The sequence below is a fragment of the Rattus norvegicus genome, chromosome 1 (genome assembly GCF_021556685.1).
Source record: "Rattus norvegicus strain SHRSP/BbbUtx chromosome 1, alternate assembly SHRSP_T2T, whole genome shotgun sequence".
NCBI classification, from domain to species: Eukaryota; Metazoa; Chordata; class Mammalia; order Rodentia; family Muridae; genus Rattus; species Rattus norvegicus.
The window spans coordinates 43,822,738-43,847,207 of NC_141534.1; the positions used below are offsets into that span (position 1 = coordinate 43,822,738).

The 24,470-nt window shown below is 40.0% G+C and overlaps 1 protein-coding gene and 1 non-coding gene across 39 annotated transcripts in view; one reads left to right on the top strand and one right to left on the bottom strand.

Moving 5' to 3' along the window:
- Nucleotides 1-24,470, bottom strand: part of Syne1 (spectrin repeat containing nuclear envelope protein 1) — a 477,397-nt gene that overhangs the window by 309,474 nt on the left and 143,453 nt on the right. For all 38 annotated transcript variants that reach the window (NM_001419849.1, XM_087580487.1, XM_087580698.1 and 35 more), the window contains 10 exon segments: nt 679-843; nt 1,683-1,841; nt 4,383-4,556; nt 6,934-7,077; nt 8,564-8,716; nt 9,162-9,326; nt 10,904-11,106; nt 11,721-11,817; nt 17,880-18,048; nt 18,578-18,690. In NM_001419849.1, the coding sequence (NP_001406778.1) occupies nt 679-843; nt 1,683-1,841; nt 4,383-4,556; nt 6,934-7,077; nt 8,564-8,716; nt 9,162-9,326; nt 10,904-11,106; nt 11,721-11,817; nt 17,880-18,048; nt 18,578-18,690 (1,542 nt within the window).
- Rnu6-959 (RNA, U6 small nuclear 959) lies at nt 7,443-7,546 on the top strand. Its single transcript, XR_015655979.1, has one exon. It is a non-coding gene; the product is annotated as a U6 spliceosomal RNA (small nuclear RNA).

The window sequence follows — 24,470 nt, forward strand, 5'->3', positions numbered from 1 at the left end:
GGCTAGCTGCTATTTTCTTACAATAGCATGAGAAACAGAAGCAACATGTATACACACGCACAGTCTCAAACATCCTCAACTGCACATACATAACCATACATGTGCACAAAACTTTGAACCCAAAGTGATTCAGAGCAGAGATGTCTAAAGCATTCACAATTATAAAATTAGTTGGAAAGATGCTTTGACAACAGACCATAGCAGGCTCTAAAAAAACTGTACCCCTTGGCAGTACAGGTCATATTCAAATACCTCTGAAATCTCAGGAACTATAATCAATGTCCATATTCTTAGCACACGGTCCATCACCCTACACTATTCATCCACAGTCTAAACAAGCAGAAGAAGAATGAAGGTGGCCTCTCAGTCTTACTTAACTGTGTGTGACGTGGTGCCTATACTATGTTATAATGTGCCATGGTGGTAGGACTTACAGTCTGAGAGCCCAAATCATCTGTATTCTCTGCTATCCCAGGAGCTCAAGGATACTCTCGAATAACCCAGCAAGGATGTTTCTCTTGCAAATTCTTTTGCTGTTGTGTCTGGGGTCTGATGCCCCTAAAGCTCATGTCTTCCTAGCTCTTCCAACTCTCCTACTTTGGATCAGAATAGTCTTTGTATACTGCTGACATAGGTTGTCCACACGCGGGTCAGTTGTACCACACCGAGCAGACTCACCGTGTGTTTCCGAAGGAGTTCCTCAGGGTCCCCCTTCTCTTCTAGGCCCTCCTGAGCAGCCCTGAGCACCTTCTCCAACTCTGCACGAGACTCCTCAAATTTCTTCATCAAACGACTGTTGGCTTCCACATGCTTCTTCCAATCTCCAGTTTTCTTTATCATATTCTTCATGCAAAAAATAGAATCACTTCATGGCACCCCGGCATCCACTCCAGGAGCTCAAAGTGCAAAGCTCAAGAGTTTCATTCATAAAGTGAGGTGGGGATTACATGTGACCTAGGCACATCATTCCGCGTACTCTAAAAGTGAATCATCTCTGGATGACTTCTAATAATATATCAGAAATGTCATGCAAGTACTTGTAGGATTTAGAATATCTACTATATTAATATGTAGTACATTTATATATGTTATATATAATTATATATTATTATATATTACACATAACATTTTATATATTATATACACTAAATATATATGTAATTATAAGCATATAATATATACAACATATATTATATTTACATCTTTTAATTATATGCTGTATAAACATAAAATATGATATATAATAATATATAATTTATATAAGTATAAAAATATATAATGTATTGCATGAATATAAATAACAATATATAAAAGCAATATATTATTATAATAATTATATAATTATAGATATATAATATATTTGTATACAACATAACATATAATCATATGTATGTATAAAACATTATAGGAAGCTGCTTTCTCAGTACTGAGGCAGCATTTGGTCAGGTGGTGTCATGATATCGCTGCTAATTGATATTATGACTTGATATAATTGATATTATGACTTGTTTGGAAAGGACTTGGAGGGAAGAAATCTCATTATAAGGATAATTAACTGTTTTTGAATATTAACATTAGAAAGGAAGTAATAAAATGGTTGTCAGGTATCAGAGAGGGAGGTGCTTGAGCCACGAGTGCTTTGTCTGTCCTCATTCTTTGTTCTCCAGGAGAGGAAAACTTACCTGGAAGGCATGATGGACGTCTGCTATCTGCTTCTGCAGTTTTGTGTGATCCCAGTGCTTTAAAGCCTGGCTTGAGGTCACGAGCTTCTGAACACTTTGGCTGCCCTTCTCAATGAATGTCAAGGACTTCTTGCAGCTCTCTTGACAAGCTAACAGTTCCTACGAGGGAAGGAAAGACACAGTAGTATTGGTTACATGCCAGAAGGAAAGAAAGAGGAGGGAGATGAGAGGAAGGGAGAGAGGGAGAGAGGAAAGGAGGGAGGAGATAGGGAGGGAGGGTGGGAAGGAAGTACTATTATAAGTACCTGCATTTACAGTTCCTAGGCTTTTGAGGAACAACCAGTGAAATCAAAAGTACAGAGAAACAGTTCATTTCAAAAGAACTTGATTTAAGCAATCACGGAAGTCAATGGTTTTTATACAAGGCATTTAAATGTCACGGTGAGGTTTTAGACTTTATGTTTCATGCACATCTTATTAACATTAAGAAAATGGCAGAGTATAAAAAGTGTCTAGCTTCTGCATTCCTCCAACTGGTTGACAGGCAGGCCTGTGGCTTTTCAAAAGAACAATTGAAGCTAATGTGGTTACTGGGCTTTAATTACACTAAGTAAATTTAACACAGCACACACCTCCTTTAGTGAATCCAGTGCCACAGATTTTCCACTTCTATGTGCTAGATTTGAATGAATACAGTTCCCACCTTCCTAGTGAGAGCTAATCGAAGCAGGAAGGAGATGAACAGGCCTGGCTCACTCTTGCACACCCTTCCAACGGGATGTAGTGGTGATGGACAGGATCCTTCTTTCTGCCCCTCTACCTTGCACCTACCTATTATGGCAGTACATAGGGTGGGTGTGGTCTAGTCCACTTGTAGATAGAAGAGTCTTGAACACACACCACCTGAAGTTCTGAATTTTTTTAATGTTTTGAAAAGAATATCTAAACTCTTCATTTGTATGCCGTTTTGGCCACCGAGATACAAATATTTAAAACAGGCCTTTTGTTTTGACAAAACAGAATTTTAGTATACCTTTTCCCTTCGAACAACTAGAAATTCAAAAGGTAGAGATTGAAATTATTTTATAAAATATTTTGTGTCAATAATATATGCATTTCATGACTAAAAGAAGGAGCATAGGGTACGTTACCATTCCTCAAAATAAATAAATTTTCATCCAGTGTAATAATGTCATTAGAATAGGGTTTTCTAATAATGGTTGTGGGTATGCTATCAATAATAACAATAATAATAAATTTTATGAATTATTGAATATTACTAATTAGGTGTGATCACTGTTGGCTTAACATGATGCAAGTGAAGTTAATAAAGATTTCGCTACATCAGACCTAAACTGTGAATGTCCCATAGCTCATTTCAGACACTCTGCTCATCCAAATAGCTGAAGCTGTCCCTTCCATGAATTTATCTCATTACTGTAGGGTAGAGAAGTGTAGGGTAGGGTAGGGTAGGGTAGTGTAGTGTAGTGGCAAAGCTTCCTACAGTTACCCACTCATGTAAGGGACAGGCCTGCTCACAGTAAACCAAGTAAACAGGTTAACTCACTGTACCTCTCACTAGGGGACTCTGAGTACACAAATCTTCTCACTAAATCCAAGTATAAAAATTCACACCAGTGTATTTCCATAATGGTTAATCAAACCAACTTACTTCCAAGGTCAAAGAAAAGAGATCGTACGACATACACTAGAGATATGTGACTGAGATGGAGCATAATTTCCTAAGTCGTTTATACATTTAAAAAGCATATACACAAGGAATCAAGGCATGGGAATGAGGGCACTTTTAGAAGAAATTAACCATTTTATAAGCTAATGAGTTAACAGGTGAGGCCCAAAGTCATGTGTGCAGAGTGTCACTAAGTAAATCCCTAAAAGAAGGATGGAAAACGTAAACACTTACGTGTTTTCTATTCTTCTAAAAATACAAATGAAATAAACCTTTCATTAAACTCTTTTGGAATTTTATTCATGAAATCTGATTTCATGAGTAAATACAGGGAGGAAATACAGGGTTAACTAATTTAGTAGCCCCCGGTAGAGGAGCATCAGAGACCTGTCTACTGCGGGAGCCCTTCTTGTTTTGAGACAGAACGGCAGGTCTGGCTCTCCTAGAGAACCATCATAGAGATTCCAGCCCTGCAGCTGGTATTCGGAAGGCCCCGTCTGCGTGCACGCAGAGGCCTTAGGAAAGTGCTGAGCACCATCAGCTGGCTTGGCCAGTTCAAAGACACAGAGGCAGGTGCTCACAACAGACTAGCTTTCCCAATTGTTCTCAACTCCGAATTTTTCTCCAAACGAGCAGAACAAAGAAAGAAGCCTCCATGCTTCCGTTTCAGACACACTTAGTTTTGATGACCCCACCCCTCTGCCAAGCTCCCCCTTCCCCCGTCTCCCAGGGACCTTCTCAACCCAGAGCCTCGTTTTGACCAGCTCAGCCCAGTCCAAGTATCCAACTTGACTGTACCCGGCAAATGGCTCAAGTCCCCATTCCTTCCACTAAGCACAGAGCAGGGTGTCTACTCTGGAAAAGACATACACTTTGGTTTGAGTTGCTAGTATCTTATTATATTGGGAAAGTACCTTTTATACTATCTGAACTTTTACTCCAGGAAAAAATGCCCCAACCATATTAAATACACTTTAAAATGAGGGTATCCCTGAAAGGGATTTTCTTACCTGGTGTTTCTGCTTAAAAAGAGCACTAGATTGTGCTTCGTGCTCAAGAACTGCTAGGATCTCATTGATTTTTCCAAGTGAGTCGTAGAAGGATGTGATTTGCGTCTCCAGTTCTTCCAAAGGGACAGACAGTTGCTGGGCCTCGTACAACAGTGGGGAGTAACATTCTTTGACCTTCGAAAGAGCAAAGCACAGAACAAACCCCGTAAGAGGCCATTAAGTCCTCAAAGCACCAGTGCTGAGCTTAGGTCTAAAGCACTTGCTTCCAGTGAGATGGTCACTTGGTACTTAGACATCTCTGAAGATGTCTCTTTTTCATTTTGTGCTATGTGACTAAGCTTTGTTGTTAAAAAATAAAATACAAAAAAAAATACTATGCCACTGAGACAAATGAAGGGCTGTGGAGTTTTCTCACAAATAGTCATCTAAGTTGCCCGTCTGGATGGTACTTCCCCCATGGAAATTATACAGTCAGAGAGGCAGATGGCATCAGATCCCTCTTTAAACACCACACTACTCTCACTTTCATTTTGGCAATGCAATTGGAGACAGTCACGAGTTAATACCACATTGTCTAGAGGACATGAGGCTTCTAGTTGGTGATCATGAGCTTTTGCACAAGGACTATGAGCCTAGGCAAACATGTTAACCACCTCTTCCGAGACGCCCATCTTCCTTACTCTCACTAGCTATAGGCCCTGCCTTCTCTGTTTGTTAATGTCCTACTCATCCCAAGAACATGCTACACACAAATTTATTCATGAAGGTTCTTACGTCAGAGATGTCGACTCAGTCTAACTGCCGAGTCCTCCTCTCTGTTTTTAATATCCCTACATTTATATTATCTTCATGGCGAGGTCCTATGTTCTTGGTACTCCAGAGCTCTGTAAGATCTCTGCCTGCCTGCCTTTGTGTTGAACCCTAGGACCTTATAATTGTCAAGGAAATCTTCTCCCTCCTTGTAATCTTAAAGTTTCATCCAGAATATTATTAACACTTTCAGGAAACCAAGAACATTAACAATGAAATCAGCGATGCGGTCTGCATCAGCAGTAGTCCACAGGCAATAATTGAAGTAAACATTGCCTTCTGTCACATTGTCACAGAGGTGCATATGTAAAAACACTCATATTCTAGAATATACTGCTGAAAGATAAGCACATCAACTGGAAGCCGCCATCTCTCTACCACAATGAGACGCTGCAACGACTCTTTTTGAAGAAGCCCAAGAGAATTCACTGAGAAGTGGAACTCCTGTTGTACTGCTCTTTCCTGCGTTAGAGAGAAAGACTGTCAGCACGCTGCATCCCAAGCACCAGGAGAGAGCATGGCTTAAGCCAGCCTGGGTTGATAACACTATCATTCTAACGCCCAGGAGACAGAGGCAGAAGGATGGACAGAAGTGTGAGTCCAGCTTCACCCTAATCAACTCCAGGCCAGACAGAATGTCGTGAGGGGGGGTGGAGGGGGAAAAGGGAGGGGGAGGAGAAGAGTGGAGTTTTAGCTTAAATAAGCACAAGAAATCAACTTTCTAAAGTGTGGTCCCAAACTTCTGCCCCTGGACCAGCATGAGAGGTGCAAACCACGAAACCACAGATATACAGCCCAGCATGTTGTTGGAAAGTTGAAAACAGTGGCTTCTTCTATTGTACCTTTGTTTTTAGCAAGTTTTGCTGGCATACAAGAGTAAAATTGTTGAGTGTTATTAACTTAAAACTACTTCCAAGTAGAATGCCAGAATAAATTCAATTGAAATATTTGCAATGAATTCCATGTTTGTCTTTTAAGCTTATTACTCGTCTATTTTTATTCTTCCTTGCATCCGTTCAATCTTTTCCATTAATCCTTCAATACTGACTTCACCTTGTATGCTAGCTCTTCTCTCTGACTTCAAAGGCACTTCAGCCTGCATTTATCCCCCGACTTCTCTACAGTACTGCAATTCCTGTACTGATTTCTCACCCCTCTTATTTGCTAGAAGGTAATTACCCGCATTTAGTGGGGAATTTTAAAAGCACTGAAATCTTCTTAAAACTCATGTTAAGATAAAAGTTTCTAATGGGAGACTCAAAGCTCTTGATAAAGAAGTCAACAAGTGAAACAAGAGGGTGATCATGTTAGTAGAAGAAAACATGAATAGATAGACTGGATTTATATTAAATAAATCAACAAAAATCTCAGTGCGATAGTATAGTCTTTTCTTCTTCTCCTTCTTCTTCTCCTTTCTCCTCCTCTGCTTTGTCCTACATCTGTCTCAATCTCTCCTTCTACACCCTCTGTTTTATAACATTTAACAGCTCTCTCCTGAAAAATCCCAGACTTTTCTACTGAAGCAGAGCCCAGAGCAGGCCTAAATTTGGAGAGGTATCACAAGGTGTCAATGTCCCATTTTGTTTCTCAAATACACATCAAAGTTTCTATATCAAGAACCTCCGGGTAGCTCAAAGGTGGACCAGTCAAAGATGTACCCATGGGTAACCATGGAGATAGAAACCACTCAAAGGCAGTATGGTTGCCCCAGATCATGTTGTAGCAGGAAGTATTTTCCCACCTTGGATAGCTGTTCTTTGAGCCTGGACATGGTTGTAAGCATTTCATTGGCTTCTTCTTTGGGACTTTCTTTGGCAATGAGATGTGCTTTCTTGGCAATCATCTTGTACTGAGCATCCATCACGGGCACCCTCTTCTCAGTGTCCTGTGTGAGTCATTGAAGCAGCTCAGTTAGTGTTCACCACATCTCCTTTCTATTGCAGAATACCACAAAAGCGGGACAAAAATCAGGACGTGCTCTGGGAAATTCTATCCTCACAACCAGCTCCTTCAGACAGGGAGATGCCATTGCTTTTGTTCTTAACTGACATACAGGCAACACTACTATGCACATACATTAAAACTTCTTTTTAAAAATAATCGAATATTCTTAAGTCGATGCCAAGAGTATTTGATGTAATCCTTATACTTTCTAAAATATGTTAATGTGATAATAAAATACTCATACATGTAATGCATATAAATGCATGTAAATAAGCAGGGGGGGTCTTGACTTTAAGAATTCAATAGTGCTTGCCTAATCAGCAATATAATAAAATCGGAACGATACAGAGGAAATTAGCATGGCTCCTGTGTAAGACAACACACAAATTTGTGAAGAATTTCATACTTTTTATTCTTCTGGAAGAATTAGGGAAAGGATTGAGGATCCCGAAAGAGGTAGGAATGCCACAGGAAGACCAACAAAGTCACCTAACCTGGACCCTTCAGCCTCTGAGAGGCAGAACCACCAGCCAAAGAGCATACATGGGCTGGACCTAACGCCCCACCTTCACTCCCACCCCCCAAACTTATATAGCAGAAGTACAGCTTGCTTCTGTGGAATGTTCTCTTCTAGCTGGGCTGCCTTTCTGGCCTCAGACGGAGAGGATGCACCGAGCCCCACAGAGACTTGATGTACTAGGGTGAGAGGATTCTCAAGGGGGGCTCCACCCTCTCAGAGGAGAAGGGGATGGGAAAGGGGGGCCAGCAATCAGGATGTACATTGAATAAATAAAAATGAGAAAACGGAGAATGGAACTGATATCTACTTTATCAAATGCATACACATTGCCACTGGAGAAAACTTAGAAATTTAGCAGGGTAGAAATGTTAATTTCTTATCATCTCACATGGTGGCAGCTTACTGTGGTTGCTACTCTTTTTTCTTATGTGTATTTCTTTTGAAGTTTTTAAACTTCTTACAAAAATCAAAAAGACAACACTCTGGTTTATTTTTTTCCATTCAAGTAATTGATCAAACTTCTCTTGTCAGTAAATAATTCCATTTTTTCACTTTTGAAACTTAAAAAAATGTCAATACCAAATTCAATGCAACAAACTCTACTGTTTAGGGCATCATTTGGGAGTCCTGTCTAAAGGGTTTTTGTTTGTTTGTCTTTGTTTTTCTAATGTTTTATAATTTGTATCTCATGGGAAAAGAATCCCATGTTGAAAAATTATTTTGAAGCTACTTCATATTTTCAAATGATACCTTCCAAAAGTACAAGTTTATTTTCTGCACAAGTCAGCAGATATGCAGACCTGTCAAGCTGATCTCTGGATGCAGGACCCATTTCCTGTAGACCTGAGCAGTCCGGCCAGTTTGCATGTTTACAGTATGTGTTTCATTTCATCCAGAAAGTTCTTACCTCCAAGTCTTGAATTAATAACTTGACATTCATAAAAGAGACTTCTAAAGGCTCAGAGAGTTTCCTGTGGGCTTCGGCTGCAAAACCAGAGAGGGCAGCGGTGCCGTCTGTGTATTCTTTCTTCATTCTGTCCATCTCATCCGCTCTTGCATACTGAGGAGGACAGAAGGAGGCATTTGAAAGTCATTAAAACTGTGATTCTAGAAGCTCACAGCCTTCACTGGGAGATAGCCTCATGTATGGTAAGACGAATTCTAATTCCCGATTCTTATTTTAGATAAGTTTGAAATAAATCCAGTTACTTGACAGAAAAAAATAAAATAAAAGGAACAAGCTAGCAGGAAGGAGCTGGGATTTGAAAGGCAAATCTCTTTGCCTATGCAGGCGCCATATGTCAACATAATCCTTAAACCAAACGCTATGTTCTGCTCATGTTCCTCTACCATAAACAGACAAGAATGAATAATTAGCAATAAAACACAGGCAGTGTTAAACACTCCTATATTCCACCCTAATAATCCCAGGAAAACCGGCTGTCGGCTTCTTTGCACACCAGTGACACATGCATCGGAAGTGAGTGTTGGTTTGAAGGACATACTTGCTTGACTTCCATAAACAGCTCCCTCCATCGGCCGTTCAGCAAGAGCAGTTGCTGTTTAAGGTCTCTGGAAACGATCTCATCGCAGGTCTCAATCAGGAAGTTCCCAGCGTCATTCATGGCTGTGTGCTGCTGAATCCAATGAGGCAAATTTCGAAAGAAATCCTAAGCAGGGAAGGAAAAGCGTTCATTAAGTCACATACCAAATAATAATAGTGGATGTAACAAGAACCGAACCAAGAAGGCCTGTTCGAAAGCACGTGGAAGCTTGGAGACAGATGCGAAATAGCTTCCAAAACTCAGATTTTAAATAAAACTTCAAAACAGGAACTAGAAATGCCAGATGTCTTTGTTTTTTCATTTTTCTTTTGTCACGTTACACACGCATGAGCACATGTATGTGTATGCACATAGCTCCCTGACTACACTTGTGTGCACACACGTGTGCATGTGGAGGCTAGAAGACGTTGGACTTCAGGTGCTTTCCTTCAGGCATCGAGAATTCCATTGTTTACTTTTTTTCTGTTTTCTCTTGAGTTGGGGTCTCTCCCTGGCCTGGAACTTGCCAAATGTGTTAGGCTGGCTGACCAGTGAGTCATCGAGAATCCATCTGTCTTTGCCTCCCCAGCACAGGAACTGCAATCACGTGCCACCACACCTACGTATTGTTACACAGATTTTGGGAACTCGGAGCAAGCACTTTACTGCCTAGGCTGTCTCCCAAGCCGATTATCTCTTTGCTTTTACAATCAGCCTCCAGACCGCTGCCCAGACTAGACCGAAACTTGCAGGCTCAAGCAATCCTCCACCCTGAGTGAAATAAACAGCTAGGACTCCAGGCCCATGACAGTGACCCCGGCTGATTGTGTTATCACGTAAGAACATCCATGGCATGTTTTGTTGAAAAGAAAACAAAGCAAGGGGCCATTTTCTTATTCGTATTTCATATAAGAAGCAACAGTTATTCAAATGTCAAAGGTTTCTTCTTGCTGTTCGGACCATTAAAAAATGACTGCAAACACTCTAAAATTTGAATAGATATGTATACATGTATGTATGTGTACTACATTCAGATATCAAAGGAAATATTTTTCAGGTAAGACTCTGAGGTCAAGGACACTGAACACAGTAACATCCTTTCTTATTTATGTAAGGGAGTGCCCTGGGCAGTAAAATGGCTTCTATTCACTTCAGATTATGAAACCCAAAAGAAAATATCTAAAGAGATCAAGGCGGTGGTGGTTCCGCTATTCCATGGGTATGTACTGCTACACAGATTCAGTCCCCCTCCCCCGTGTGTGTGCGTGTGTGTGTGCGTGTGTGTGTGTGTGTGTGTGTGTGTGTGTGCACGCGCGCGCGCACGCATGTACAGATGTAAGCCTTACATATAAGAAACCTAGACAGGCCCATCTCTACAGACTTCAGTATATATAGAGCAATGTCTACTGTCCATTAGATTTAGCTCCCCCATTATGAACAGTTGGTTACTACTATTTGCTGCCCTTCTGAATGAAAACGTTAGATCGATGCGAAAACAGAGAACTATTTTTACAGAGTTTTACTAGCCAGGATTTACAGATCTAATTCCATTTAGCTCCGCTAGGGGTGCATCTTTTAAGAGGGACTCTTGAGTGACAAGACACTTGCAAATATCCCCCCTCCCCCCAGTGAACGACATGGTGAAAATCTCTCATTCATGAATCGGGATGTGTCTTTTCCTCTTCCCTGGTGAGCAGTCTTACCTTCTTGGCATTTTCTGACTGACTTAGCATTTTCTCGGCGTCTTCTAGCCAGGCTTGAAGACTAGCCACAGTGTCACCATAGCGGTCCCAGTTGGAGATCACCTCCTCCAGCATGCTTCGCACACTCCGCACTTCCACCGAGAGATTCCTCCACTGGGCCGTGGTTTCATTCATGAATTTCATCACATTCTCAGCTTCTTCCACTGAATCAGAAACAGCCAATGACAGTCTCCATTCTGTACATAAAACCCTCTGTATATTTCCCTATGTTCTTATGCGCCAGAGACAAGCGCATCGATCAGAAATACAAGATTCTATTCCCAACAATTATGGGAACATCTACAAGTGGTAAGCAAACATATCTTCCAAAGTTTATCTCCTCAGTGACTTAAGCTCTCCAATTTATATTCAAGTTATTCCGCTTTTTTTTTTTTGCCTTTAATCCCCTTGCAATTGCAGCTAAACTGGAAAATAGCAACTTTGAAAAGCAAATGCTTATTTTTGTTTTATCTTAGAAGATTACACACACAAAAGATGTCATTATGCAAGACAGACAGACACCTCACATAGAGGTCTAAGGGCATAGACTACACAGTAAAAAAAAAGAAAGAAAGAAAAGAGTTGATCTGACGCCACAGGACCCTGCTGATTTTAAATGCTACTTGAGTTGGCCTCACAGAAAGTTGTGTTTCATTAGGGCAATTTCATAATGCTATAAAAATCCTGGACCATATCCCCCCACTCATCTTCACTCCCTCCCTCCCTCTCCCTCCTACCGCAGCCTCCTCTGCAAATCCCGAGTGGGCTGTGGGCTTACCTGAGCCATCGGCTTTGACGTACATCTCAGCAGTCTGCTTCAAGACCTGGTATGTCACTTCATACTGTTCAAAGAACTTGCTGTTTTCTATAAAAGACTGGAGAGGGGTGCACACTTGGTCAGCAGATAGTGAACGTTAGGCCTGTCCACAAACAGCAGGGTTTAATTTGCTTCATAAGCTTATAGGCATTTTATCCAAGACCGCCAACCTCATTCTATTGGAAAATGAAAAATTAATTCCACTGTCCTGATTTACTCAGGTTATATGCGGCCCAGACACTGTGCCTACATTCCCAATACCAACTCAGCACCAGACTGAGAAAACGTTCTATTTCTTTAATGTGCAAAGGTTTTGGTGTTTTTCCCCCAAAAGAACAGAATTTTCTCCAGGGGATCTGGGCCTAACATTTAGAAAGTGCTAAATTTGGGGCAACATTTTAATTTCCCACTGTGTCGTAGCTATAGAAGCCTGCTGTTCTTTGAACATTAACCTTGGGGGATGACTGGCTGCTTTGAGGAAATTCCAGTTAAAAGTAAACAACAGTGAAAACGCTTTCCTTAAAAATAAAAAAGTACAAAGTGTAAAAATAATTGTCTATGCTGCCTATATTGTGGAAGGCATCATATTCCAATTACCCTAGCACAAAAAGTCCAGACTCAGACACGGCTACATGTAAGTCTGTACAGAATCCCATACATCATCAAGTCAGCGTTAGGGCACGGAGACATAAAAGTGAGAACTAAAAAAAAACCTTAGGTAAATTTTGTTTTTATTAATGCTCAAGTCCTTCCTTCACACCATTCAAAAGATTGTACTTCTACTCCAAGTAGAAAATTAGTACAGTTAGAGCCAGCAATGTGTGTCTCCAAAACCTCCTTCAGTTCTCCTACTAGCAGAATACATTTTAAAGAGTGTAATCAATTAAAACAGTTAAGAGGACCCATCACGGTGATAAAATGCACAATTATGCTTTATAAACCCGAGCCTTGCCCAGTGCCCAGCCTTGCCCAGTGTGCTGGCAGCCCTGTGTGCTGGCAGCCCTGTGTGCTGGCAGCCCTGTGTGCTGGCAGCCCTGTGTAGTATGCCGACTGCTGTTTCATGCAGAGGTGAAAACGGCTTATAAAACAGTATCATGGACATTCCTAGATCTTTACCACGATTTATCTTTTCCCAATATAAAACCTTATATTATATATTATATGATAATGTATTAATTATAATAATTATGTTATCTGTATGGATTATAACATATTATATGTCGAGAATATTAATATACACTATATATTATAAATATTTATTTATTTATATGCATATTTAAATTAAAGCCATGTAATTTAGTTTATTAAAAATGTGGCTAAAACTGGGTTATAGAATCAAATGTATTATTAGTGTGGATGATAAGAAGAGTTAAGGCACCACTTGTAATATTTTTGTTTCAACATCATAAGTGGTGCCTTAATTATATATAGGATATATATATAAATATAATAATATAAATAGACTACCATGATAAAATTATATATAACTATCTGGTTTTATAGATAGACATAATAAATAAAACTAGATATATAATTATATGTAATGTATAATTATATACATTATATAAGATGCAATTATATTATTAAATAGTAACTATAGTGAGGACTATTTCATATTTACAGAGCATTTATAAATTATTCTCTAGAAATAAAGTGAATACAGAAAGCTATGAATTCCATGGTCCAGGAGGCTTCTGAGATAATTTTATTGAATGCCTTTAGTAGGCTTTTTTGTTTGGCTGAGAGTAGAGTATAACAATAGTAGTCCAGAAAATTCCTTATTTAGTCTAGGTGCTACTCTTATTCCCAAAGTAGGGAAGGAATACTTTACTAGACCTTAAATTGGGAAGCATTCTAACCAAACAAGAAGGACATTTTGGTTTAAAAATAGAATATTATATTTAACACTGAAAATGGTGTTTGAGCAATTGAAGAAGCATTGGCACCTGACAGAGTGAAATGTCGTCTCTGTAGCGGTGATGCAAACTGCAAGAAGCTAGGATTCACGAAGGCTAGAGAGTGGCAGCCACGGTGCCTCGGTTGCTAAAAATATCCTTTGCCTGATTAATTAGCAAATTAATTACAAGTGAATTAATTTCTAGCTTTGTCTGGGGCCTAAAAATAGGATGGGAGATAATAATAAAACCAAAGAATTCATTTTCATTGAACTTTCCTATCAGAACAATTCGACAATTAATTTTTAAAAATCCTATTTGTAGGGGTTGGGGATTTAGCTCTGTGGTAGAGCACTTGCCTAGCAAGCGCAAGGCCCTGGGTTTGGTCCCCAGCTCCGAAAAAACAAAACAAAACAAACAAAAATCCTATTTGTTATTTCAAACTTTTCCTGGTCCCAGTGATTGGGCTTTTCTCTTTCCCTCCTAACTTCGGAGAAGCCACTGAACAGCAGCTTGTCTAGGGCAGCCACTTCCACTGGAGCTTGCTCAACCTCCCTTTTACTGTGCTAGGCACGTCTCTCAGGAAAATGCACATTTTAAATTACAAGGACGTGGTTAACTTGCTTTATTACTAATGTGGTTAGAACTGGGTTGTGGAATCAAGTGGATGATTAGTGTGGATGATAAGAAAAATTGTCACCACTTATAATATTAAAACCAAAATATTAGAGGTGAGAACATTTCTGCCTATACTGTACAGATGTAATAAATGGAAACTCATTCATTGCAGCAAGCTAGCTAAACCAGTTAATTATAAGTCCTTTAAATTTTATTAGGGCTGTCCATTTACATTAAAAATTGTTGTGAATGGTGAGGTATTTGTGTTATTTATGTTGGACTTGAAATCCCCACAATTCCAAGAAATTGCCTTTCTTGCATATGAAAAATAGAAATGTTTAAATGGACAGGGTGGCCCATGTTTACTAGCAAGAGCACTGTAAACAATTCTGACATCAATAACCAATGTCTTCTGTAACAACTGATCAATAACATACAATCTAACATTTAAATGCTTCTTTAAAAAACATTAGATTTATTTATTTGCATGTGTGCTTTGCATTTCAGCATATACATGCCTTGGTATACATGCAAACCTCAGAGGACAGTTTGTGTGGGAGTTGGTTCTCCTTGTCAGTCACGTGGGATTGTACTCAGACTTGATGTCGAGAGTTTACCTGCTGAGCCGTTTCAGTGACCCACAATTGGTCTAATTGTTTTCAAAACAACCATAAAGGCATTTGCTTATCAAAAACTTAAAGTCCTTGTCAGCTCATAGCTCAGCTAGGAAGCGTTATCTGTAATTTCCCAACCCCTAAAACATGTACTGCCTTTTTCTCTGCGTGTGATTCATATCAGGTTAAATGTCGGCACCGAGAAAGCTAATCTTGGAGTCTCCGTGGCCTCAGTATTATTTCGTTTATTATAAAACACAGTAACGTGCCGTGTTTATGTTTTTAAGTGAGGAAGAAAAGGGTTATATTTAAATAACTGAATTCATGGTTTTATTGACGATCATCAGGATTTTTGAAACAATCTATTCTGGAATGAGCGAGTTTTCTCTGAAAGCCCCAGAAGGATGAGAGACACTAGTGCAGTGTGACACAAAAGGAAGGCAGTACACAAAGTGTGGGTTCTAGAAGAATCCAGTATTCTACTGCTACTGGCATCATGATAAAAGGGGGGAATTCATGAAAGACGCACCACAGAAATGTCAATCATTCACAAAGGTTCCATGGGTAGTGAATCACTGACACGTGATGAGAACACACTTCCCTGTGGCAATGCTCCTCCCCTGCCCCCCACCCCGGCTTTCTACCATGTTGCCTAGCCCGCAGATGAATCAGTGGCCACTGAACTTCTCCAGGTGCAAAAGCATAAAATATTATCCAGTTTTAAACATACCAAGAGGAACTAACATTTATGAGAACATCATTCCTTGATTCACTACAGTTCAATAGACATCAATATTTTGGTCGATTTCTATTGTCTAATTATGGTATTTTGGTTAATTATTTTTCACAAGTCTTGTATTTAGAGAGTATTAGTGTTGCATGCCTGTGAGGGCTTTTAACTCAGAAATGTAAAAATAAGTCAGTTTTTTTCCTTCTTTCCAGTCCCTGCTATGGGAATGACAACTCTCAGACTATTTATAAATACCTAGACTGCAAGCTTTGCTCCATTCCCTGACTAGCCATGTAACCCATTCAAACTATTCTATGACTTTCACATGGTCAGTTACCTCTCGGCTGCTTCATGCATCCAAGTGTGGGACAAGGGACAAATCTCCTCTGTATTCTATCCTGTGTTCATCTATGTGGCTGTTAAGCTCCCATGCTTCTGACCTCTGTGTTTCTGCACTTTCACGCCTCTTTCTGTTTCCCAGAATCCTCTCTTCCTGCCAGTGTCCCAGCTCCTGTTTACTACCTCAGCTCATTGCCCATAGGCCTTTTTTATCGACAAGTGTTGCTTATACGAGATTCTTTTTTTTTTTTTTAACATGGAAACATCTAGACTCAAGTTCTGACTCTGTTTCTTGCCCTTTGCATCACCTGGAGCATGGGGTTGGGACATTTAAATTCCAGTGCCAGCTCCACAGTGTTTCATCTCTGTTGACTTCAGTGAGTCTTCATGGAGGCGAAAAGGGAAGTACTCAGAGGCCCACAGTCACTGAAATTATTCACCAAAAGGGCCCTTAAAGCCACTAATAGAAGCTTTGGCTAAGTCCTCTTCACTTGTAGAGTAAATGCATGCTGAAGCCTGCTGGGGACGTAGAATGATGGTCCATTTTACTTGTACATGAAATTTGCAAAGCAGTTTGAAATTAGCATCTCAGTGAACTCTTTAACTTTATGGAGTGGGCAGGAAGTGCTGACATTAACATTAACTCTCTATTTATATATCTTTTGAGAAGTTTGAGGAGAATTATTAATACCATTGGTTTGGAACATCGACTTGGTAAAGCGGTCCTATTAGGTCCTTAAGTCTGATTGGCTGTTCCTAAATGGCTAGAACAAAGGATGAAGACTGTGTAGTCAAGTTCTGTGCTCAGTGCACCATTTGCTATCGCTAGAACTGAAGGTATAAATCCATTCCTCCATTTAATATTTATGAGACCACAGCAGTTACTAGAATTTTAAAAATGGATTTCTTTTTCCTACCAAAATAGCTACACATGAATACATTCTAACACAGTTCACAGCTTTTTAAACAAATGGTTCCTAGACCACTGCACTGAATCCAGAGAGAAGAGCGGCAGGGTAAATGTTTTCCAATTTCTGTAGTTCACAAATCAGTTAAAGAACAAAATTAAGGTGTAACAAGGCTGATTATGGGTCCAAAATGGGTGCTTACAAGAAAGACACAGTTTTAATATGAATTCCAGCACATACTCTAAGTTACTGTGATTTGTCAGATTGTAACAAGCTAGTGTGTTAAGTTTACTTTTATAGCTTAGAACCTGAGTTTAAACGTATATCAGAGAACAGGGATGCCCTGAGTATGAATATTTTCAATCAAATGTTGCCAATAATTTGTGCGAGTGCATGAACAGTTGACTAAGAGGAAGTAAACTGATTTTATTAAACACACTCTATTGACTATATTTAAATGGACCAGCCACATTCTTTAATTAATTCAGGGCTACTCTTCCAGATAGAATTAGGACTATCTAGACCAATACCTTCAGCACATGATAATATTTAAAAATTAAGTTGGAAGGAGGTTTATAGACAAACCTGCCCAGTGCGTGGACATATACAGGCACAGCAAAGTCCAGGAAGGAGGCTCATGCTGCAAATCTAACACACTAATGGTCTCCATGTGCAAAACTGAAAATAATTCCCTATTTATTCACACTGGGAGCTTTGAGGACAGGAAGGTAGCCTATGAGTACAATAGTTCTGTTTTAAGGGACTAATGGGGCTGCAGCTAAAGGAGAGTATAAAAAAACATTTTGTAATTAATAAACCCCCTTCACTAGAGTCCAATTCAATTACTAATGGGAACTCTCCAAAGTCAAGGATTTGCAACAACAAATTTTGAAGAATCTAAGCTAATATTCTAGGTGCTTGGAAAAGCTCCACACCTCAGACCCAAGCCACTTCACACACCCGTGTTGCTGCACTTAAATTCAAGCTGGACCTGTGTCAGAGCACCAGGGACTCACGATATAGCTTTGCAGCAGCAGCTCCACGGACTCTCGCCGCCCATACTTGATGATCCAAGACTTCAGCTTTGACTCAGCGAGGACCAGCAGGGACAGTAGACGGTACTTCAGTTCGAGAAACTCCATTTTCATTAAATGCAACTCGGATGTGGAGGACACAAAATGAAACCTAGGAATAGACAGAATTCACAGGATGTAACTAATAGTAACCGAAGAAGGCTGGCCGAACCTGTTACACAGCAGCCTTCTAAACTCTCCCTGCTCTCGGCCAGGGGAACCGATTCTTTTCTTAGCTCAAGGTTCTGAGAGAAAACGACCGATGGAAGCCTTTGATTTATTTCGCTTCCCTGCTAACACATCTCTCATCTGTTTCTCTTATAAGCTGTTTTTGCAATGTTACATAATGTTCCTTACAGTATTGAATAAAAATACAGCCTATGATGAGGAAAGCGTTTCTGTGATCTGCAGGCTGTGGGAACATTCCAACTCACTCTCTCCAGTTAATAATATATTAGAAATGTTGGCACTCTTAGCGTCTGTGTGGGAACCCACTTTGCATTTACCAAATGCAAGCATTCCTGTTAAAATTATAACAATTCATTTGGAAAAGGAAAATGTGCACAAGAATACAAATGCATCCATCTAACATTTTTTTTAAATAAAAGAGCCTTCATAAAAAAAAATAATCATTCTCTTACCTCTCGGCCATGTCCTCTAGCTGATCGGGAGGCATTGGGATCCCATTGACAGATCTGGTCCGGTAGATTTCATGGAATGCTCTTTTGTGGGCATCTGTATTTTGGAGCAGATCCTAATATGCAATTTTTTAAAAAAACATTTTTTAAACGAGGAAACAAGAGGCTGAGAAGCATAATTTTCCGGCTGTACTGATGAGTCAATGTATTCAACAATTTGTCCCTGCTGCCACCTTCTCATGCAGCCTGCGCCTGTCACAGGCTTTTACCTAGAACAGCAATCCATGACTGTGGAGACGCTGCTCTGCTGGAGTGTCTAACAAGCACGGCATCTTTCAACACACATGACACTTGCCCAGCAACGCATTCAGACCTTTTAAAGGTGTATGATCCGAGGACTGTGTAGTCACTGCAGGAACAACCGTGAGATGCGTTTTCTTTTTCTTTTCTTTCTTTTTACTTTTCTGAAAACTGAGCACAACAAACTTAACCCCTTAGCAGTAACAGGGATTAGCTTTTCTGCTGTTATTTCCAAATTGAATGTGTGAGAGCTACTTTGAATACTATTTGCCAATTGCAATATACTTTGAAAATAAAGTCCTGGTAGAAAATTTCCCCAGAGTGCAGAAAGCGAGCCCCAGCAGAGAGAGGAGATCAAAGGTGATGTTCACCAATGTTTCTCAGGAGCTTTCCATGTCTTCAGGTTACTGCTAATTTTCCTTTGTCTACTGTGTATTTTACCAGTCACACACTTATTTATAAAAAGAATACACCTTTGCCACCACCCCAAGCCCATTTCTCACACACACAAAAAGAAAGAGTGAGGTAGATGAAGCTTATATCAATTTTCTCACTCTGAGCAAATTTCCATATACCAGAATAAGTAATATCGTATAAGTCATTGATACACTAACCCTCCGAGGCAAGCAATTCAGATTAGTATTACTTCTATTAAGTATTATTCACTGGTACAGTGGGAAGAGAAGCAGAGAAACAAGAGACATATATTTGCATTAGTGGACTAATAAAAGCAGTTAGGATGTGAACTAAAATTAAAAGAATTTAGAATATAAATTAAAAATGAAGTAATAGAATATAAATTTGCAAGATAGCTCAGCAGGTAAGAGCACTTCACTTGCCAGAAACTCTAGCCCCTGGAGTTTGATAGTTGAAACCGCCTGACAGAGGAAAAGGAAGGAGGACCCCCACAAGTTACCCTCTGACCTCCACATGTGCACAAGTGTGTGTATGCACACAAATGAACAAATCATAAGCAATGAAAGACCTTAAGGTTCATACATGCTTTACTACACACCAGGCATGTTAACTTATCCCGAACTTTAGTCCAAACTATTAATCCTGATATATTTTTCTATATTATGTTTTGAAGTCTTTAGGTATGAGATAAACACACACACACACACACCACACACCACACACACCACACCACACACCACACACCACACACCACACACCACACACCACACACCACACACCACACACCACACACCACACGAGTCATTCACACCAGATGGAAGGGTATTTGATCCCAGGAGGAAAGAAAAGACGGGGCTGTTCTCAGGAAGGCTGTCAGTGGTGGGTAGTGTAGTCACTCTCCTAGCTTCTCACCATGCAGACATACCTCCATGGCATATGGGTTTGGTTGAAACTGCCTTCAAGTGCTTCTGAGGATTCTGTGCCTTCACGCCTACCTCTCGTTTGTTGTATCTGACAATTTTAATATCCATTCCACTAGGGAAATTCTTTACATTCCACTCATATGTGAAGGAGGTTCTACAGCTCACATACACTGCTTATTCTTGGGAAACATCCTATGACTGTAAAACCACTGGATACCCAGCAAAACTTAAAACTGTTCATCTGTCCCAACTGTTAGGAAAATGCAATCCAAAATAGATCACAAGCTGTAAGCAAGAACAAAATATAAAAACCAGACCATCCAGGGCAGACATTAATTTAGTGCTCTGTGACTTTGGGCTTCAGAATGTGAACAAGATGAGAGAGTGGAAATGGTTCTCCTTGATGAAGGCAGGATCCCTTAAGGATGGCAAAGAGCAGCTTGTAACAAATACTCTAGGGGACAAGAGGAGTAAAATTCACCAACATAAGGTACTAGCTACCAAGAGTGAAGAACAGAGCCAAGATAAAGCCAGGCATCCAATAATGAACAGGAGTATGTGAGTAAGAAGGAGTCGTGTTTCTCACAGTGATCAGACATGGTTAAAACAGTGATTTTCCACACTATTAAATATCTATGGTTGAGCTTCAAGGATGACCACAGCATACCTGTAATCGATAATTTCAACTTAGTAGAGGAAAAGCTATAGAGGAAATGAAACAAACTATGCTGGGGCCAATGGTGGCTGCCACCTAGGCCAGGACCTGGGATTGCTGTAAGTTTGAACCTGAGCTGCAAAATGAAACTTTGTCTCAAGAAAGCTACAAGAATAGAAGCTCCCTATTCTTTAGAATAGAAGAGAGGGAGGGAGGAAGGGAAATGCCAGGAAAAGTAAATAACAAAAAAGGCAACAAAGGGAACAAAGAGGAAATAGTCAAGTGATTTTAAAACATCAGATACAGAATATGTACAAGTAAATAAAAATTGTATAAGTTTATTAGATAAAGGACTGAGAGGGCCAGATCAGAGGGACGAACAAAATCAGGTTAAAATGAAAGATAAAACAGCATATTTGTATGTGGATGGAGACAAAATGAAAAGGGAAGAGTTTTATAAGAGATACATCTAAACATTAGGAAAATAGAGAGGCTGGAATTTGTGGAGTGTAAAATACAACAGGAGACACTAACTGAAAAATTCTGTTAAGTACCATAAGTTGCCACAATATGAATTTACTGATGATCAGAGTCCCATATTACTAGAAGAATGTCAATCCAGAGATTGAACATACATAGTGAACTTCAAAATCTATAAGAACTGGTAAAATAGCATGGGAACAGACAAACCTGCATTATCAACATGCCTTCAGTTACCAAAATGGTTCAACAGGAACAGAGATCCCACACTGTCGAGAAGGGAGGTCTAGTGAAGGCCCAGAGAAGATGAGGAGGAGGGAAACAGGAATAGCACCTGAGAGAGAAAGTTCCTTATGGAAAGTCAGAGCAAAGACCTCCCAGGGAATATATTTGCCTCTTTGGGTCTTCATTACAGTGAGTTTTCACTGACCTCTTATTTAAAGTTAAAACATCAGAGACACCACCGGACCCTGAAGGAAACAGACCGGATAAACAGTTCTCTGCACCCAAATCCCGTGGGAGGGAGAGCTAAACCTTCAGAGAGGCAGACAGGCCTGGGAAACCAGAAGAGACTACTCCCTGCACACACATCTCGGACGCCAGAGGAAAAAGCCAAAGACCATCTGGAACCCTGGTGCACTGAAGCTCCCGGAAGGGGCGGCACAGGTCTTCCTGGTTGCTGCCACTGCAGAGAGCCCCTGGGCAGCACCCCACGAGCGAACCTGAGCCTCGGGACCACAGGTAAGACCAAATTTTCTGCTGCAAGAAAGCTGCCTGGTGAACTCAAGACACAGGCCCACAGGAACAGCTGAAGACCTGTAGAGAGGAAAAACTACACGCCCGAAAGCAGAACACTCTGTCCCCATAACTGACTGAAAGAGAGGAAAACAGGTCTACAGCACTCCTGACACACAGGCTTATAGGACAGTCTAGCCACTGTCAGAAATAGCAGAACAAAGTAACACTAGAGATAATCTGATGGCGAGAGGCAAGCGCAGGAACCCAAGCAACAGAAACCAAGACTACATGCCATCATCGGAGCCCAATTCTCCCACCAAAACAAACATGGAATATCCAAACACACCAGAAAAGCAAGATCTAGTTTCAAAATCATATTTGATCATGATGCTGGAGGACTTCAAGAAAGACATGAACACACTTAGGGAAGCACAGGAAAACATTAATAAACAAGTAAAAGCCTACAGAGAGGAATCGCAAAAATCCCTGAAAGAATTCCAGGAAAACACAATCAAACAGTTGAAGGAATTAAAAATGGAAATAGAAGCAATCAAGAAAGAACACATGGAAACAACCCTGGATATAGAAAACCAAAAGAAGAGACAAGGAGCTGTAGATACAAGCTTCACCAACAGAATACAAGAGATGGAAGAGAGAATCTCAGGAGCAGAAGATTCCATAGAAATCATTGACTCAACTGTCAAAGATAATGTAAAGCAGAAAAAGCTACTGGTCCAGAACATACAGGAAATCCAGGACTCAATGAGAAGATCAAACCTAAGGATAATAGGTATAGAAGAGAGTGAAGACTCCCAGCTCAAAGGACCAGTAAATATCTTCAACAAAATCATAGAAGAAAACTTCCCTAACCTAAAAAAAGAGATACCCATAGACATACAAGAAGCCTACAGAACTCCAAATAGATTGGACCAGAAAAGAAACACCTCCCGTCACATAATTGTCAAAACACCAAACGCACAAAATAAAGAAAGAATATTAAAAGCAGTAAGGGAAAAAGGTCAAGTAACATATAAAGGGAGACCTATCAGAATCACACCAGACTTCTCGCCAGAAACTATGAAGGCCAGAAGATCCTGGACTGATGTTATACAGACCCTAAGAGAACACAAATGCCAGCCCAGGTTACTGTATCCAGCAAAACTCTCAATTAACATTGATGGAGAAACCAAGATATTCCATGACAAAACCAAATTTACACAATATCTTTCTACAAATCCAGCACTACAAAGGATCATAAATGGTAAAGCCCAACATAAGAGGCAAGCTATACCCTAGAAGAAGCAAGAAACTAATCGTCTTGGCAACAAAACAAAGAGAATGAAAGCACACAAACATAACCTCACATCCAAATATGAATATAACGGGAAGCAATAATCACTATTCCTTAATATCTCTCAATATCAATGGCCTCAACTCCCCAATAAAAAGACATAGATTAACAAACTGGATACGCAACGAGGACCCTGCATTCTGCTGCCTACAGGAAACACACCTCAGAGACAAAGACAGACACTACCTCAGAGTGAAAGGCTGGAAAACAACTTTCCAAGCAAATGGTCAGAAGAAGCAAGCTGGAGTAGCCATTCTAATATCAAATAAAATCAATTTCCAACTAAAAGTCATCAAAAAAGATAAGGAAGGACACTTCATATTCATCAAAGGAAAAATCAACCAAGATGAACTCTCAATCCTAAATATCTATGCCCCAAATACAAGGGCACCTACATACGTAAAAGAAACCTTACTTAAGCTCAAAACACACATTGCACCTCACACAATAATAGTGGGAGATTTCAACACCCCACTCTCATCAATGGACAGATCATGGAAACAGAAATTAAACAGTGATGTAGACAGACTAAGAGAAGTCATGAGCCAAATGGACTTAACGGATATTTATAGAACATTCTATCCTAAAGCAAAAGGATATACCTTCTTCTCAGCTCCTCATGGTACTTTCTCCAAAATTGACCATATAATTGGTCAAAAAACGGGCCTCAACAGGTACAGAAAGATAGAAATAATCCCATGCGTGCTATCGGACCACCACGGCCTAAAACTGGTCTTCAATAACAATCAGGGAAGAATGCCCACATATACGTGGAAATTGAACAATGCTCTACTCAATGATAACCTGGTCAAGGAAGAAATAAAGAAAGAAATTAAAAACTTTTTAGAATTTAATGAAAATGAAGATACAACATACTCAAACTTATGGGACACAATGAAAGCTGTGCTAAGAGGAAAACTCATAGCGCTGAGTGCCTGCAGAAAGAAACAGGAAAGAGCATATGTCAGCAGCTTGACAGCACACCTAAAAGCTCTAGAACAAAAAGAAGCAAATACACCCAGGAGGAGTAGA